This window comes from Chelonoidis abingdonii, chromosome 5 (genome assembly GCF_003597395.2).
Source record: "Chelonoidis abingdonii isolate Lonesome George chromosome 5, CheloAbing_2.0, whole genome shotgun sequence".
In the NCBI taxonomy this organism is placed as follows: Eukaryota; Metazoa; Chordata; order Testudines; family Testudinidae; genus Chelonoidis; species Chelonoidis abingdonii.
The window spans coordinates 142,332,167-142,351,240 of record NC_133773.1 but is presented as its reverse complement, the minus strand read 5'-3'; the positions used below and the strand labels follow the sequence as shown (position 1 = coordinate 142,351,240).

The following is a 19,074-nucleotide window of genomic DNA, read 5'->3' as shown; positions in this document are numbered from 1 at the left end:
GAGCACCGGGATTGGGAGTGGGGTGTTTACACACATACAATGGTGGCTGTTGGGAACTAATTTTCCTGGCTGGGATCTTGTTTCGGTGGAACTGACTTTAGGCATTGCTTCCAGGTTCTGTTCGCCACCCTGTACGGACGGGGCCAGAGTGTCATAGTTAAGATTAAAATGCAGAAGAAAGGAGCTCCCAGTTCTGTCCTCAGACCATTAGAAAACATCCCACAAAAAGAAAGGGAAGCAATGGGAGACCCAGCATACAGCCTTCTGATAAAATGTAGCTCAGAAATAGTGGATTGGAGAGAGGAGAGTACAGTTTACTGCAAATAGACCTCTTCGCTCTTCATCAACAGTGGTAAGAAAAGTTATTATTCTCCAAAAGGGATGCTGTTTAGCCTTCAGTAGAGTCACTGCTCTCTGCTGTGTCTGGGACAGCATGAGCGGCTCTTCCTGCTGCTAGTAGGATTGAAGGAAGAGTACAGTAATAAATATATGCCCATTATACAGGTGAGTCTCTTTTCACTTCACTGAGATTAATAGGGAAGAAACGAAACAATTTCAAAACAACAAGTTGCCAAAACTGCATTTGGAAAGGCTCAGGAGTGAGAAGCTATAAGGGACATGCCAGAGTGAATGCTCAGCCAACGCTCATGGGATGGGGTTGGATGGAAGCAGAGTTTCTCTCTCTCAGACCCAGGAGGATGCATTTTAAAAGCTCACATTTCTCTCTTGCTGTGGCTAATTCAATTTCTTTCAGTGACACACCTTATTAAAGGGGTTAAGATTTCTGGTTAGATGTCCTGAAGGTGGTGGAATGAAAAATAAAAATGAAAAAAAAACAAAAAAGATGAGGGGAAAGGCTGTCTCTTTGTTATCTGAGTGTCAAGACACTGCAATGATGGGTGCATGAGAAATATATACACATTTCTTTTCAATTTATATTGCCATAGCTCCCACAATGTGCTCAGTTTCCTAAATCATACAGAAAACACAGAACCTAGAATCATAGAACCATAGAGTTCAAAGGGACCACAAAGGTCATTTAGCCTAACCCCCTGCCAAGATGCAGGATGTGTCCAAGACAGATGGCTCCAGCCTCTATTTGAAAACCTGCAGTGAAGGAGCTTCCATGACTTTCCTAGGCTGCCCGTTCCATTGTCTTACAGGTAGGAAGTTTTCCCTGAGATTTAATCTAAATCTGCTGTGCTATAGTTTGAACCCATTGCTTCCTGTCCTAGTCTCTGTGGAAGAGAGAATGATTTTTCTCTTTTTTATAAGAGCACCGAGCTCTGAATCTAGGATTCTGTTTCCACAGACAGGCACATGTTTAATTTGAGAAGAAAGATGATCCAGTGATAAGGGCACTAGCCTGGGACTTTGGAAACCTCGGTTCATTGCACTGCTCCACCACAGACACCCCCTGTGATCTTGGAAAAGTCACTTAGGGCAGGTCTACACACCATTTTTTGTACTGGTTTACTTAGCTCAGTTCAGAAACCAATATCGTTAAATTGGTGCAATACTAAGCATGGAGCTAAATTTATGGAAATAAGTTAACCAACATAAGCACCTTTTTATGCCAGTATAACATATCCATACTAGGAGGTTGCACCAACATTACTATATCAGTTTCTAAACTGATATAGTTAACTTGGCACAAAAAAACTTTGCAGAATTAAGGTGTATTTCGGCCTTTATCTTGCAGGTCCTTGTGTGATGCACAGTGAGCCATGTATAACTGTCGTACAGCACCGTAACTTACACTAACACTGTGGCTCTTTGTAGTCTCCTATGGGCGAGCCCACAAGTTGAAGCTGTGGCACACCGACAGAGGGCAAGAATGAGAGGAAGGATGTTCAGGAGGAATATAAAATTGCTGCAAATACATTCATGGTCTGTTTTCTGTCTTTCTTGTTATTTAGTCTGTTTGTTGTGCTGGGCACTGCATTGATCCTGACTGGGACCTCTGAATGCGGCTGTCATACAAATATTAAATAGCAATGGTTTACGTTTCTGGCTGATGCCAGAGCACGCAGACATTCCCATAGAGATTTATTCAAAGCAAAAGGACACCAGGACAGAAAGGCACAATGGGATGGATGTGTTTTGATGAACATACCAGGTAGGTTGTTTAGGGGGAAGTGATTCTACTGGTTTGTTATTACTGTTCGATAGCTTTTAGCACAGAAAGATGAAGACGTGGGCCATTTCAGTAACATAAAGTCTAGCATCATGGGGAGATGGGTTGAAAGAATTAATTAAATTAATTTGCGAAAAAGCATTCACAGCCTTGACTCCCTAATTTAGTCCTTCAACAGGAGACCTTCACCCTACGTTTTACAGTGCCTGAGCAATACTGTCCATGTCCAGTAAACACTGTAAGTTCCTTGAGACAAGCACTTGTTTTTCCTGCATTGCATTTTTCTGCGGCACGGAGCACAATAATAAAAATAGCAAAGCAGCCATGTTGTCAAACAAGGATTCTTTAAATCTCTCCTATGTAGCTGATAGCCATCAAGTACGGCTTCTTTCAACTTTTACCACTACTGACATGCCAGCATCAATCTGTTCTTCAATCTGTGCTGGTTGGTTGGTTGGTCAGGTTGGAAAAGGGACTCTTGCAAATAGAGGACACAGATGCAGTTCTACAAATTAGATAAATGATGCAAAGAAGCCTGGGAACAGAGGACAAAAGTCACATCATAATGTCTGCAGTGTGTGAAGCTTTTTGGTTTGAGGATGTCTAGGCAGCAATGCTCATGGCCTGCAGAAAATGCCACTTTTAAGGAGTATGTAGCTTTATTCAGTCCACCAATATTTTTCTGACTGCCATTCTTCTTCAGAGAAGTATTTATTCCTTCAAATGAAAATGCTTTTGTTCCAATGGAGGCTCCCCACAGGAGGCAGTCTGGGAATGGCTGCTCTGTTTAAAATTGGATGTGTTATGGTCTGTACCTTCTGCTCCAAATTGGCTCCGAGTGCAAATGTGTGTGTCTTTTTAATCTATCTCCTTTCAAATATCACTAGCCACCAGAGTTTCACGCTAAAATCCCAATCCCACCAGTGGCCCTCCAAGAAGCCAGGGGGAAATCTGCAAACAAAGAGTTCGCAGGATTGGGCACCTTACATGTAACATGCTGCCTCTCTCTCACTGCTTAGAAGCTTGTAATGAATGTAAATGAAAAAGATTTTGCAAATTCAGTAATGAGACTGTTTAAACTAGGAGCTGAGAGAAAGCTGACAGGTACCAAGGAACACTCAGGTGGGACAAAAATCTGGGCTCTCAGTGACACAAAGGTATCCCTGTACACAGAGAAAGATGGGACAGACGTCCCATCAGCAAGGATCACACCACTGTCTCTCTAAGCTATTAGACAGGTCTACAACTCTTTACTGTTCATTCCTAACAGGCCTAAGAGACACGTCAGGAAACCTGATTCTCTCAGTGCTTCCCTTTTAACTTTTCAGAATACAGTTTTCATTCCCAAACTGAAATTAGATACTGATGCCTCTTGCATCAAAACATTATCAGATATGTTATGTTCATGTATCCCCTACTTCATGGCAAAGTTCAAAAAAACAACCAAACCCCAACAACAACATACCAGGCAAACCCCAAATCATTAGATTTTTTTTCCCAGAAGAAAAAGATAAATTTTTGTAATGTAATTATTTAGGAAGTTTTAACAAGTTTACAAATCATTGCCATGTAAATATCTAAAGTGTTAATCATTACAACATTGAGCTGATCTTTTTGTTTAGAGAAATATTATGCAGTAATATAATCATCAGATCTCTCTGTTTAACAGAGTATTATCATATTACAGAGCGAGCCTCTTTCTGCCACCCAAGCTGAGTTATTTCTGGGGATTTTATTAAATTGAGTGAAATGACTGATTCTACTCATATTTATCAAACCTTGCATGCCTGTTAAATGTTAACATTCAAAATAATTGGACACGTGGGCTGGGGGGGGGGGAGGTTGGCAGGATCAAAGTACTTTTAGTATTGAATAAACAGTACCTAAATATCTAAGAATCTATCTGTTCTCTGTTAATTTTGCTGGGTACCTAATTGATGCATTGCGTTTTTCCATAACAACTATCTCCCATATGTTTTGGAACCATTCCTCTAATTTTTGGCTATTTTTCTTTTCCCAATGAGAGGTTATCAGTAGTCTAGCAGCTACTAGCAGATGAGATGCATTTTTCACCTGTTTGAGTGTGTCCATTTTCCCTAGGAAGCCCCTGGGAACAGGTTACAATCTTAAACTAATGGCCATTTTGGTGAGCAGGAAAACAGATCTATCGTTCCAGATCCAACAAAGAGGGTAGGAGGAGTACGTGGACAGCTAACAAGTCAATGTGAAGTTGAAGACAATGAGGATGAGGTTGTGCTGTGAGGAAAAAGGCAGTGCAAAGGAGTCAGAGAGGAAGGTGGATAGGAAGGACTCGGGCGCAGTAAACAGTGGCTATCTGGAGGGGGAGTGGAGATAAGAGGCAGGCAGAGTGTTGTTTGAAGAGAAAGAAAGAGTGGTAAAGGTTGGAAGCAGCAGAAGAGAAGCTCTACACCTCACCTCACTTCTTTGCGGACTACTTTGAGGTGGAGCATGTGAGAGGAGAAGAGGTCACCGTGAGAGTGCAGCTGCAGCGGCAGTGTCAGGAGGGGGGATCCAAAGTCCCTATAAGTGCCAGGAGATAGAGGGAGAAGGAGACCAAAAAAACATGGATGAAGGTGATCTTTGAGATGCAGTGTGTGTAACCACTGGGTATTCCAGAGGGAACAAGAGAAGAGGAGGACAGGGAGAAGGCTTGAAAGGGAAGGCTAGACGTGGTGATCGGACAGGGTGTAGGAAATGAGACTGGTGGGGATAGAGGTTGGGTCAAATATTGGGGATAGAGGTTGGGTCAGATAGAGGAAGTGGAGGTGGAATTTGTGGTGATGAGAGGGGGTGAGGAATGGGCAAAGGGAAGGGGAGAACAAAAAGGGAGAAGCAAGGATAAGGTGGAGATGGGAGTGGGGAAGGGAACCGATGGGAGGAAAGGATGACAACACAAAAGAGGTGTCGAGAGAGGGAAGACAGAGTAGTGGCAGAACATGGTTAGGAAAGAGCAGCCTATAGGGTTGACAGGAGCACACGCTTAGCTAATGCAGACAAGAGCAACAGAACAAATAATGGAACCAAAGACTGTATCATAATGAATATGCCCAGAGGCAGAGTTAAGGCTGGACAGGGACTGGAACTGCGACATTTCATCGGCTTTTGAGCACTTCACTTTGCAGCTATAATATTTTTTACATAGATAGTTCTACTTTAAAAAAGAAATGGAGCATTTCTTATTTTGTGCCTGGATCAGCTCTGGCTATTTGCTCTGCCTGTAAGAGGGCTGATTTTGTGCAAAATTCTGGCTAGTTTTCTTGCATTTTCTAGAGGATTTCTAGATTAAGATTACCCTGGTTTCATGCTATTGAGCAACAGCTGAGCGTTCTAAAATAATTTCTTCTGAATGCAACGAAGGCTGTGCTGCAAGGCTGTGAAGCTTTCCCCAGAGGATAACTGGGGACGAGGAGTGTTTACTCCAGCATCTGCCTCATAAGGAGGGTCATGGAAAGCAGGGGCAGAGTCAGTTCTGGATGGAACGGTCCATGACTGTTCCATTTCAGAAGGCTGAATCTACGTAGGAGAAATCTCTCTTTAAAAGCCCTGCCAAGGAGATAATAAACGTATTAAGAAAATATTTGATGTTACAGAGTTTCTGATTGTCTTTTACACTTACATTTTTCATGTACTAGAATTGTTTCACCAAGCAATGAAAACAAACTAAGCCCAGTTATTATGCCTTTGGCTGCAGCTGGAGAATCCTTGGCAATAGCCACTGAATGGAAAGAAGGCAGTTTTGGATACTGGCAGGGTTAGTGTAACACAAAACTGAACTCTCACTAGAAAAAGTCAGGTGGGATATTAATTTAACGTTTCCCTCAAAACAAGATGTTCTCTGGACTAAGACTTGATAGTAGGTTTTTGCTGGGCTGTTTGAACAGCTGATAAGGGTTTCACAGAAGCATCAGTTTATCTTGTAGGACTTCAGCAAGCCAGAGATATCTACTTTTTCAACCAGTTTTGCTCTCACCATCTAGAATTTCATCTAGACCTCACATCCCTAGTTTACTTATAAGAATATCATGTGGGACTGTGTCAAAAGACAAAAGTGCTTCCTCCTTCCACTAGGCCAGTAACAATGGCAAAGAAGAAAACCACACACACTGCAGCCTCACTTAGGGATCTAGACACCTATCTCATACCTAAGCCCCAGTGAGATCATAAACCAGGACAATATAGGTGGAGGAGCCGTACAATATAAGTGCATTTATTTCAGTGAGGCTATATCAGCAATTAATGTGACCCCTCAGAGAAGCAGGGTTTATAGACAACTCTGGCTGCCAATACATGGACATAGTGATGTGCCTGGTGAGAGACTTCAGCTTAGAGAAGAAAGCAACATATTTTTTAGGATCTAGAACTAACAAAATACCCACTTTGTGAGAGCTGGAGGGTAGTGATGGTGCTGATGGTGAATGTTATTCTTAATTGACACAATTCTTTAAACTCAAATGTTACGCTTACTTTTAATAATTTTTATTTAACATGTTTACAGGTTTTTAAACCACCTCTTGTGGAATTTTGCTCAGCAAAACTTTTTTAAATGCCTAACCCCCTCCTCCCCACACACAAAAGCAAAAAACAAAACACCTGTCAGGGATGGTCTAGGTATTCTTGGTCCTGCCTCAGCGTGGGGGAGAAGGCCCAGATGACCTCTCAAGGACACTTCCAGCCCTATATTTCTATGATTTCTATTAAATTATTCGTATTAACATGACACACACCAAGTTACGATGCCCAATGCCAAAAAGAAGATGAAATAGCTAAAGTAAGACATCCAGTTCCTTCCAGAAGTAGCATATACTGGCATTACAACTAATGCCACATGAGATCCCAGCACTGTGACAGTCATCAGCTGTCCCATCACTAAGGACTGATTTAAAAAAAAGTAACACTTACTAAAAACAGATCAGCAACAGATGACAACTTGTGGTAATCATGACAGTACAAACCCAGGAAAGTACCAAACTGGTGATTGGCTACAAAGACCTACATCAGTGGTCCCCAACCTTTTTGTGACTAGTAGCACATTCATGTTTTCAGAAGTGCGTGGCGGGCACCAACAATTTTACAAGGCTTATTTTGTATTTGTACATTAAATAATACTAAAAACCATATTTAATATCACATAATATATGAATCCAGAGAGAAGCCAGAGAAAAGCCGTGAGGACAGAGAACACTGGTGCCCGCAGCCCTGAAGTACTCTGTCCCCAGCAAGCGTGGAGCCCCAGATTCTCTTCTCTGCTGGGCACTAGGTGGGCCCCGCACCTGCCGAGGACTGAGAACACCAGCGCCTGCAGCCCCCGAGTTCTCTGTCCCCAGCAGGCGCAGGGATGAGGCTTCTCTCCGGCTTAAGCCATGGCCCCGCACCTGCCAGGGACCGAGAACACCGGTGCTCGCAGCGTGCAGCCCTAGAGTTCTCTGTCCCTGGCAGGTGTGGGACCACAGCTTCTCTCCTGCTGGGAACTAGGCAGGCCCTGCACCTGCCAGGAACAGAGAACACTGCGCCCGCAGCCTGAGTTCTCTGTCCCCGGCAGGTCCCCTGCTGGGCACTAGGCGAGCACACATAAATGCCCCGGCGGGCGCCATGGCACCCACGGGCACCACATTGGGGACCACTGAGCTACATGAAATTTGTTTTTCTTCAGTAAAGTAGTTGTCCATGCACAAGTAGGAACCCAGTAAATAACTGCTCAGATGTATTACCTCTTTGTTAGTGACTCCAGGGGGTAAAGTCCCATGTTTATAATCCTCCAGCAATTGCACGGCTTCTTTAAGACGACTCTGCAAATACATAAAACAATAAAGCATGATCAGTAATATTTGTTCTGCACTGACCACGTTAGACCTAAGGCTCTGAATCTAGGTTACAGGACCACATGCAAGGCTTAAAGCACACTTCTTTATGCAAGCCTCAGGATAGGTGTATTTTTTACATATACACATACACATTTAGCACATGTATCTGTATTTGATTTATATTATCAGCTTCTTGGGACAGGGACGGCATCTTCCTCTTTGTTTGTGCAAGTATCTAATAATTATGTGGGATACACAAAAGAACAAGGAATGCTGGCACAAATGGTATCAGAAAGTCTGTTCAGCTGAAGTCTTCTTAATTAGTGTGATAAATCTCATTTACCATCTCATGAAGGAGGCTGGATTTATAACGCAGCTAGGGAAATAATTTTTTGAAGACAAAATGACCTATTTAGGTGCAATGGACAGTGCATTTATGGGGAATCAATTCATACCTTGCACCAAACTCTGAATTCCAGACACCATCAAAACATTCACTGAAGTGAAAAGGAGTTTTGTCTACATAAGGACTAAAGGACTGAAAAATACGGTAAAGTAAATTCAAGCCCTCAAGAACTGCAGTAAGAGGCACTAGCCCATATAATTAATCTATAATTATTAAAAGAAAATAGACACAGACACAGACACACACACACACACACACAGAGTGGTCACCCTTAAAAATTCAACATCTACCAACAGTTATTAAACAGCATGTTTGATTCTAATCTCAGCTATATCAGTGTGGAGCAGGATAACTCAACTGAAGTCAATGCTGTTTCTGCTCTCAAATGGCTGTACCTTCACTGAAATCAATGCAGTTATCCTGCTTGACACCAACATAAAGGAGATCAGAATCAGGCCCCATATATCTGAGATACAATAATAATTTCATGTATTAGAAGGGTAGCCATGTTAGTCTGGATCTGTAAAAGCAGCAAAGAATCCTGTGGCCCATTATAGACTAACAGACCTTTTGGAGCACGAGCTTTCGTGTGCGACATGCATCTGACGAAGTGGGTATTCACCCATGAAAGCTCATGCTCCAAAATGTTTGTTAGTCTATAAGGTGCCACAGGATTCTTTGCTGCTAATATTTTCATATACTTCAGAACTGATTTAACTGTGCTATCTTGGGTACCAACATGTGGTAGCTGTTTGTAAAATGTTGATATTTTAATGATGACCACTATATTGTCTATATACATACTTGGGCCAGATTTTCAGAATCAGTGTTGGCATCATTCTGCTCCCACTGAAGTTAATGGGAGCTTGATTGCTGAAATTAATGAGATCAGAATTGGGCGAGAGCTGAGGCCTTTTGAAAATCTCACCCATTATATACACAAATACATACAGAAATAAGCAACTTCCTCATGTTGCACTAAAAGGCAGTTTTTAAATATTGCATGCATTCTAATTATCACAAGTATTGTTATTCATGTATTGCTGAATCAAAAAGTCCCATTGGTTCCAGAATATATACCCATATTTAAAGGGGAAGGATGAACTTGCAATTAAGTACTGGACTGAAACTTGCAGGCTAATTCTTTTGATGTCTGGTAATAAAAAGGGGAAAGTAATCTCCACTCAGTTAACCCAAAATGCAGAACAACAAGTCAGGCTGTAAAGGCTGGCTTCAGTGGGGCCCACCGCTTTTCCAGTGCCCTGCCAAACCTGCAGTGAGGCTGCAGAAAACATCAACGGACTAGGGAAATATGTCTCATTTATTTAAAAACAAAGACAATTCATATTATTTGCCTGAATGATGGATTCCCTGCAGAAATCTTAATGTTTTTAAATGTTATTGTCAGGCTTGTTTAGTTGAACATCCCTGCACTAGCCGTTACAACTATTATTTATAGATAGGGATGCTTTATAAACAAAGATTTTTTTTTGAACATGATGAAATCTGATTATAATCTACCTAGGTATTTATGGCCCTTACCATTGTATTACAGATCCTCACAAACATTAATAAGTTTGTCCTTCCAAAAATTAGGCAAGTATCATTACAGCAAAACTTGTTCTTCCATAGGCTGGGCTAATTGCTGGCAGATTATTAGTGCCTTTTTGTTGCAAACATCAAAGAATACTTTGTTGTTTTCTTGGAAATGCTGGCACTCAGGCCAACCCGAAATTGGCAATAAATGAATGACTAGTGCCTTTCAAGCGTTCAGTACATAAATGCATTAATGAAAAAGTGGCAATCCCAGCATTCTACAGAGCAAATGTGTTGTGGATGGATTAATGCCTATTTTTGCATACACTAACCTAATTCCATATATATCCACATATTTTTGGCCTTGGTATTATATTTCACATTGACTTACATTTATCAGCAGTGATTCAACACAAGTGTAAAAGTGAGTGGTCTTTTCAAAGACACCTCATGAGGTTTAATTTCAGGAGACAAGAAAAAAAGAAAGAATTCAGGAAACACGAAAACAGCTTTAAGGAAATATGAACCCTAGAGCAAGCTTCTTCTCTTTAAGCTCAGCAGTGGAGGTCAGTCACAGTTACCGGGCTACCTGCACTGCTGTCCCTGCTCTGGATTTGCCTGAGAGCATCTCCACCGGTAACAAGCTGCTTCTCGTGGGGTGGAATCACCCATTCCCCAACTCTTTGACCAGAGGCTCGGTTGCAGACTCCTGTGCTCACCAGGATTACCTCAGCAGTTCTGTCTTCAGATAGGCATCTGCAGTTTTGCCCCTCTGGAATTGTGACAGTGGTATATCCATAGTGACCACACAGCCTTGTCAAAAGAAAGTATCATTTATTCTTAATAGTAGGAACACCAAACAGCACAAGCCAGCAAGGATTTGAAAACAATAAAATAGCCTAAATACAGGCATATCTACATAGCACTTACCATTCCTGTCCCCCTCCCCCTACAATGTTAGCCAGGTACCCCAACTTCTTCAGACTCCTGCCACAGAGACTTTGTCTGTCTCAACCTGTTCCCTGAATAGCCTCCATCAACTGACTCTGCTTTCCCTCAAGAGAGGGACTCTGTTTAGTACCCTTTTGATCTTAAGCCCACAGCCCTGGCAGAGCCTTTCAAATTTGCTGGAGCCACAGCAGGAAGTCCCTTCCTAATTATTAGCCCAGCCATTGTTCTTGCAATGGCCCTTGAAGTGTTTGCCCTAGAGATATTTTATTTCTAGTCTTTGTTTTATGGAACAGCACCTTTTGACTCAGTTCCAGGAGTCAGATCACAGCCCTTACAGCAGTTGGACAACTATAGAGCATTCAGAGCATTTGTAAGCTAATACAGAGCAGCCTTCGTGTCCTCCACGGTCACTCAAATGTTTTATCATCCATATCTATTCATTTAAGGCAAGTTTTATCAGACACATTACCTGGTACAGTCAAATCTCTTTTCAGAAAGCACTAGCCTCATCTGAAACCTCCTTGTCCCCCAGCTTACTTTCTCTGAGAGGTTCTAGAACAGGGGTAGGCAACCTATGGCACAGGTGCCAAAGGTGGAACTTGAGCTGATTTTCAGTGGCACTTACACTGTCCGGGTCCTGGCCACTGGTCCGGAGGGCTCTGCATTTTAATTTAATTTTAAATGGAGCTTCTTAAACATTTTAAAAACCTTAGTTACTTTATAAACAACAATAGTTTAGTTATATATTATAGATGCATAGAAAGAGACCTTCTAAAAATGTTAAAACGTATTACCAGCATGCAAAACCTTAAATTAAAGTGAATAAATGAGGACTCAGAACCCCACTTCTGAAAGGCTGCCAATCCCTGTTCTAGAATCACTCTGGATTTATATTTGATCTTGGTTTGGTTTGCTGACTTAATGAAGATAGACTCCAGCATTATGAAGTCACCCTAATCTAGCAGTGGGTTCACTCCGTTCATTGGATAGGGCTGGGATGTGTTGGGGACATCTGGGGTACCGGCAGAAGTACTGGAGAGAAACACTCACACCCTGCTCCAAAGAGGAGGGATTACGTCAGTATCCAGGCTCTGGAAAACTGCAGACATACCAACTGGAACACATCACAAGGTATTTAAAAATAATGAAATGATTCTCCTGGAATTAATCATCCAGAGATTTAAACTTTTCACAGGCAAGTAGCTTTAATATGTGAGCGAGGGGAGGAGAGTTTGGGTCCTTTCCTAGCAGAAACTGATTTACTTTACAAAATACACATAATCGTGTCTAGATATGACAACAACGGGCACCTTCAATGCTTACAAGTACGGCTAGTCATATGTCCTGTGGTCAATGCCAGTCACAGATCCCACAATTTTTACAAATAAAAAAAGGACTGCACAGAATTATTTGTATTTTTGCTTAAATAAACAACAAGAAAAGTTAGTTTTTTAGCCCTTATGGTTCTCAGAGTAATCTTCCTAAACGGAAAAAATGAGGAAGTGCCATCTTCCTAATCCTTCCAGTAGATAGCGCTTCAGTGGAGCATTCCTCCTTTTATATAAAGTGTTTAGAAATGACAGGAAAGTTATAAAACCCTATAATTTAGGATTTATAACAAACTCTATCAAAACACCACCAAGTATAAGAATTTTATCAATATCATGTGCATAGTAAGAGTTTATCCTACCTGAATGAGTTTAATATTTTTTTTAAGATAAAAAGGTACCTCGTGTACATGAAAATATATGCAGCCCCTTTTGAGAACGAAGGGAGGAGATAGCAACTAAGATAAAATTATGACTTTTGCATTTTTTGCCATGATAAAAATTGATTTTTTTTCCAATTCATCCCCACCCCCAGACAACACAATTCTGATACTCATAAAGGAAGGGAATATTAAAATGAAACCAAAGAATAGGAGAATCTGATATGGCAATGCAGGATCCAGAGGTGAAAAGTCAATGACAACTGAATGAATAATAAATAAAGGATCCAGGGAAAATAACCAATTTTCCCTACAAAGCTCCACAATAAACCAGTATTGCCAGCTCAAAATACTGGAGAACCATTCATGCTCATTATTAGTATAGGGGTTTGAGGGGCAGGGTTTTCCACTGAAATTACCTATACTATGTGCCTTGCAAATTATCTACACAGAACAGCATGTAACTTTGAATGAAAGTCTAAAGTAAATAAATGAATGGATCTGTGTTCTATTTTTTTTCCTTTTCTCTAGAGGGAATCTTAGTAGTTACTATAACAACCCTGGCTGGATCTCATCTTGTTTAGTACAGTAACAAACAGAAACAAAAAAGCCCAATTTTTGCTTATAAACTTGCAGTCTCCTTAAATGTCTCCTTTTGGCTCAGCAGGCAAAAAATAAATAAGGCTTTATGAAAGGAAAGAGCTTCCAAACAAAACAGCTGAGGGTTGTGGAAGATTACAAAAATGCTTAAAAAGAATTTATGAGTGTCCTCTAACAAACAAAAATGTAAACCATAGTGATCAGACTAAGAATATGAAAGGTACTTCGTTTAGACTGTTCAGTTTGTTTTAAAAAAATATTAACTTTCCCAAAACTTTCCAATACAGAGTTAAGATTAACCAGCAATGCCTCATGTAATTCCAGAATGCCGAGAGCACCTGTTCTTTAAACCTTCAAAACCCAGGAAATACAGAATTGCGGTACACATCAGTCCAATGACACAATTTGCACGACTAATCATTCCTCTGACCCTACGATGGCAAAGCATTATTATGGTGGGATGATGCCACCACAGTTCAGGTTGCACCAGGATTTCCATTTTCTGAATGGTAAAAAAGGCCTGCAAAAATTCTGTCTGTTGGTTCAGAGGATCACTCTGAAAGTTTATTGTGTACTGCTTTATTTTTCTATAGCAGTTTGTGGGAGGAAATATCATTTGAAGTTTGCTATGACTGCAGATGCTTACTGGAGTCTTTTGTTTTCCTTCTATTTAATTTAAGCTATTTTCCTTGACAGTGCTGTACTTCTAAATCTGTAAAGTAAAATCTGAGTCTCCATGTGGATTTTAGGTAACTTTGAAATATCACCTCTTAAACCAGAACCTGTGCTCTCAGAGCAAAGCTTCAAGAAGAAGCACCCACGGAATGGAGGCAGAGAGCACTCAGTGTGCACCACACAAATTCTCAGAAAGCTGTGGAAATCAGGACTCTTAACCCTCAGCATATGGCTGCTGCTCAGGTTCAATAACCACAGCTATCCAATTATTTGTCTGCCTGAATACACTGGCTTGTAACAGAGCCCCAGACCTGCTGCAAATACGCAAATTTACTTTCTGTGGCTCGTCAGCTTGGATTGAGCCACATTGTAGAGATAACTTTTAACCTGTATAACTTTTAACATATTGATTTCTCAGAGGGGCAGTGAGTGCTGAGATCAATCTTGAGTAGGTTATATCAGTTTGGGGTGGATTATTCCCTAAATTGATCCTCAGTTGTGTGCAAAAAAAAAAAAGTTGTAATATCAAAACGATAGGGGAAGGGGCCATATCTAGAGAGCTCCGTGTTCAAGTGACTCAAATATGGACCAGTAAGTCTACCATGGATGTCCAGAAGGCACTGCAATTTTCATGACAATCCAATCAAACGTGGATTTTACACAACTTAGAAAAATCAGGTATTAAACATTAAGCTAGCCTCATCCGTAACTATAGTGGGGCTACTGCTCCACTAGAATGATTCACTGGCGATTGAACAGCTCAGGGGATTGATCATAGGATATGGAGCCTTCAGGTGCCTGGTTCAGATTCACTACAGTCCAATAGTGACTGAAGGCTGTTTGGCAGTCTTCATCCAATTTCTAGCTGGCAAATGTCCACCTTACAAATGGACTTTCTTGATGTCTGTCTCAGCAGAAAGGTTGAGGGCTCAATGGGTCATGGAATCTGAACTAGAGGTAGTACCACCAGATCCAGGTTGAGAAACAGTGGCAGCAGGGTATGCCAGGGACCAAGCGCATTGACACTGTCTGTGTGATATCTATTCTGAGGATACTCAGAAGACTGCAGGATTATCAAACTGGTACCTTTTCACTGAATCACAGAATTGGAAGGGTGTGGACTCTGCTTAAAGGGTTCTAGATGCTTTTTGACCTATGTCTTTCCAGCATTTAATGACAGAGCTAATTAGACTCAAGAGTCATAGAATCATAGGATTGGAAGGGACCTCAAGTCACCATCTAGTCCAGTTCTCTTCACTCATGGCAGGTCTAAGTATTATCTAGACCAGGGGATCCCAATGCGGTGCGTCCTGGCCACCGGGAGAGCACTTGCCGAAATGCCGCAGCGGCATTTTGTCAGAGATGCCTCTCGATGACGCCACTTGCTGTCGACAAGTGATGTCATCGAGAGGCGTTACTCCCGAATTTCAGCGGGGACGCCTCTCAATGATGTCGCTTGTCAACAGCAAGCAACGTCACCGAGAGGCGTCACCGCCGAAATGCCGCCAAAATTCGGCAGCATTTTGGTGGGTGCTCCACCACCACAGTGGTCCTTTGGCTGGCGCCCGCCAGCCAAAAAGGTTGGGAACCACCGATCTAGATCATCCCTGGCAGGTGTTTGTCTAACCTGCTCTTAAAAATCTCCAATGATGGACATTCTACAACATCCTTGAGCAATTTATTCCAGTGCTTAAGTTTTTCCTAATGTCCAACCTCAGCCACCCTTGCTGCAATTTAAACCCATTACTTCTTGTCCTATCCTCAGAAGTTAAGGAGAATAATTTTTCTCACTCCTCCTTGTAATCTTTTATGTACTTGAAAACTGTTGTGTGCCCTCTCAGTTCTCTCTTTTCCAGACTAAACAAACCCAATTTGTTCAATTTCCCTCATAGGTCATGTTCTTCCTGATCAAGCAATGGTTTTGACCTCACAAAAAGAAGTTTGCTTCACTGAACTTCATGCTGACTTTATAGAAAGCATGTTCATGAATCATTTGCTCATGTTAACTTAGTGGCAAGTAAATGGACCAGTGAAGGATTAAAATCCTGAAAAAAAACATTTGCAGTGAATTCAGTTGTCAGAGGCACAACACCCTTTTTGTTAGCTTTTTATGAGGCAAACACCTCTGAACAGCTGCTCAGTTTTTTCATCATGCTGAATATTATTACATAAAGACACTTGTGGTCACCTCCTGATCCATTGAAGCCCACTGGGGTTTTGCAGTAGGATTTGGCCCTACAGGATGCAGAGGGTTCTCCTGCCCTAGTGAAGAGTAATGGATCATGACTAAGAATGTCTTCTTTTGAAGTCGCTCTTTTAAAAAATGCCTTTGGAAGGCACTTATGTGTCAGTGGAGCAACTCCAGATTTACACTGGTGTAACTGACAGCAGAACTTATCATGGGATTTTTGAAGGTGGTCAGGGACCCAGTTTTATGGGTCATAGATTCCAAGGACAGAAAGGCCCATCCTGATCATCTAGTCTGACCTCCTGTATAACACAGGCCATAGAACTTCCCCAAAATAATTCCTAGAGCATATCTTTTAGAGTGTGAAACATTCAATCTTGATTTAAAAATTGTCAGTGATGGAGAATCCACCTCAATCCTCAGTAAATTGTTCCAATGGTTAATTACCCTCCCTGTTAAAAATGCATGTTTTATTTCTAGTCCAAATTTGTTGAGCTTCAACTTCCAGCTACTGGAACATGTTTTATCTTTTTCTGCTAGACTGAAAAGCCCATTATTAAAATATTTGTTCCCTATGTAGGTACTTATAGACTGTGATCAAGTCATCCCTTAACCTACTCTTTGTTAAACTAAATCGATTGAGCTCCTTAACTCTATCACTATCCGGCGTGTTTCTAATCCTTTAATCATTCTCGTGACTCTTCTCTGAACCCTCTCCAATTTATCAACATTCTTCTTAAATTGTGGGCACCAGAACTGGACACAGTGTTCCAGCAGCAATGGCACCAGTGCCAAATACAGAGATAAAATAACCTCTCTACTCCTACTCAAGATTCCCTTATTTTATCCATCCAATGATACAGAAAGAGGACACTGTGGTAAGGTGCTGCCCAGCATCATGCTCAGTATGCGTTCCCCTCCAGAAAACCATGCAGGCATATTTAAATGGCAACTACTGTCAATATATAAATCAGGTGTGAGCAAACTAAAGCCCGTGGGGTGGGCAAACTCTAGCCCTGAGTGACATAGTTAAGCCAGTCATTGTAGCCAGTGTTAGGTTGACTGAAGAATTCCGCTGTTGACCTAGCTACTGCCTCTCAGAAAGGCAAATCATAACTACAACAAAAGGAGAACCCCTCCCATCGCAGTAGTAATTGTCTACACTGAAGCGCTACAGTGGCACAACTGGAACTGTGCCACTGCAGCATTTCTAATAAAGAGTCGGTGAATTTCACCTCTGTGCAGAGAACCAACACAAGCAGCAGGCACCACTTACATCCCACTTCAACAGCACAATGCCTGATCTGAAGTGGAGTACGCGTCCTGTGCTGACATACTGCACAGCAGGGTTCAGATCTGATCTGCTAAGAGTACAAAAAGGTGGTTCTTCTACCTGACAGCACCACAAACTCAACCTAGCAGAGCTGGATTTCCAGATCCTCTTTCTGCCACTTATGCAATCACTGATAAAAATCAGAAATTGTTATAGCTGGCGATTCTGCTGATGATACGCAGGGCAGACTAGAATCCAGCCTACTCTACTGTATTCAATCTCCAGTGAAAGATAACAGGAACCAGAAACTTTTTGCCAGCATAAACCAGCAGACGTGACAGTGAATAAACACAGACAACAAATCTGCCGAGTAAGAAGGTATTGTTCATATATGTGATCATGATCCCACTTTGGACTTAAGTATGGGGGTGAGGATTCTCAGAATCATGCAGGGTTGAGCCCTTAATACTGATAGAGGGAGAGACACAGCTTCTTTATTCAGACAGAGCATAAGGGAAGACAGATAAAACATGGCCTTTCTGAATGCAACTTGACTCTTAATTCTTATTTAACTTTTGCTTTATTATAAGCTTTCTTAAATGAAGGGCCTCTCCTGCAGTGTGTTAACAGTCTGTCTAGGTTAATGTCACATGGAATAAATTAGGCTTATAAAAATATCTGCCGATCCCCATTGCTTCCTCTGATGGGGCTTAATTACATAGCAATTTAAAGTATTATTCCAATCATTTTAATCTCACACTTTTCAGAAAATAGGCATGTCACCCACCAAGAGGTTTCACATAGTCTCAACTACAAGAATAGCTGGGCCTGACCTCAGCAGTGCAATGTTTTCTGCTTATTAGGAAAGTTTGAAATTTGTTGCCGGGAAAATTATTTTGTCAGAAAGTCAGAAGTCACATGGATTAGCATATAAGAATTCCTTTGTCTTTAAGGCTTATGTGTGTTAAGATGAGTTCCTGTCTGCATCCTGTAGAACTTGCCCATACCGGTATTGCCCTGGCCTCTTCTTTTGTCATTCAGTGTTGAACGCATTCTAAAACAATACGCATCACCTCACTGAAGCCAGACTTTTAGGCACCTGCTCCCCTACTTGGTGTAAACTTTGCTTGTGCCAATCAGAAACGAACACACACAGGTTTTGGGCTCCGTCCCCTATGACACTTCTGTGATGTCATAGTGGGTACTTTAGGTCGCCCTGCCATGTGCAGGCAGGAAAGAAAAACGAACTTCCTGTGTTCCTGTGTACACCGTAACCGAGCCTGATCACTCGAAGCCTCTCTCTCAGCTCATGTTTCAAACAGAGTCTACGTTTGCGGTTGTATGCGTTGGTTTGTATTTGTAAGTATCAGTACTACTAATGCTGGCATTCTTTGTTTATATATGTTAGTAGATATTTTAGTCATTGTGTGTTTTAAGTTTTATTAACCCTATTAGCTAATCATACGCTGCTCCCTTACCCCTTGTAACTATCCCCAATAAAACTTTAAATTGATTAATTTTAGTTGTGTGTGTGTGTCTGCAGTTTGCATCGTGACCCATACTCTCCTTGCATCCCTTACCTATATAGTCTGTTGCCACGTGCAGTCTGGTAAATAACAGGCCTGCATTTCCTTTCGCCCTTGCATGTGCAATGTTAATTAAGGGTTGAAGCCTAGGTTTCAGTGTGACAGATGCATTAAAAGTATTTAAAATTAGTAGATTTTGGGTAGATCAGCACAAGGCAGCATGGCCTAGTGGACTTGAACAGAGACATGCAG

At 41.5% G+C, this 19,074-nt stretch overlaps 1 protein-coding gene across 2 annotated transcripts in view; it reads right to left on the bottom strand.

Annotated features, from left to right (window-relative positions):
- Positions 1-19,074, bottom strand: part of SFXN5 (sideroflexin 5) — a 170,450-nt gene that overhangs the window by 127,685 nt on the left and 23,691 nt on the right. The window contains exon 3 of one of the 2 annotated variants that reach the window (XM_032764857.2): positions 7,867-7,944. In XM_032764857.2, the coding sequence (XP_032620748.1) occupies positions 7,867-7,944 (78 nt within the window). Of the gene's footprint in view, positions 1-7,866; positions 7,945-19,074 lie in introns of those variants that run through there. The other variant, XM_075066679.1, reaches the window with a different exon arrangement.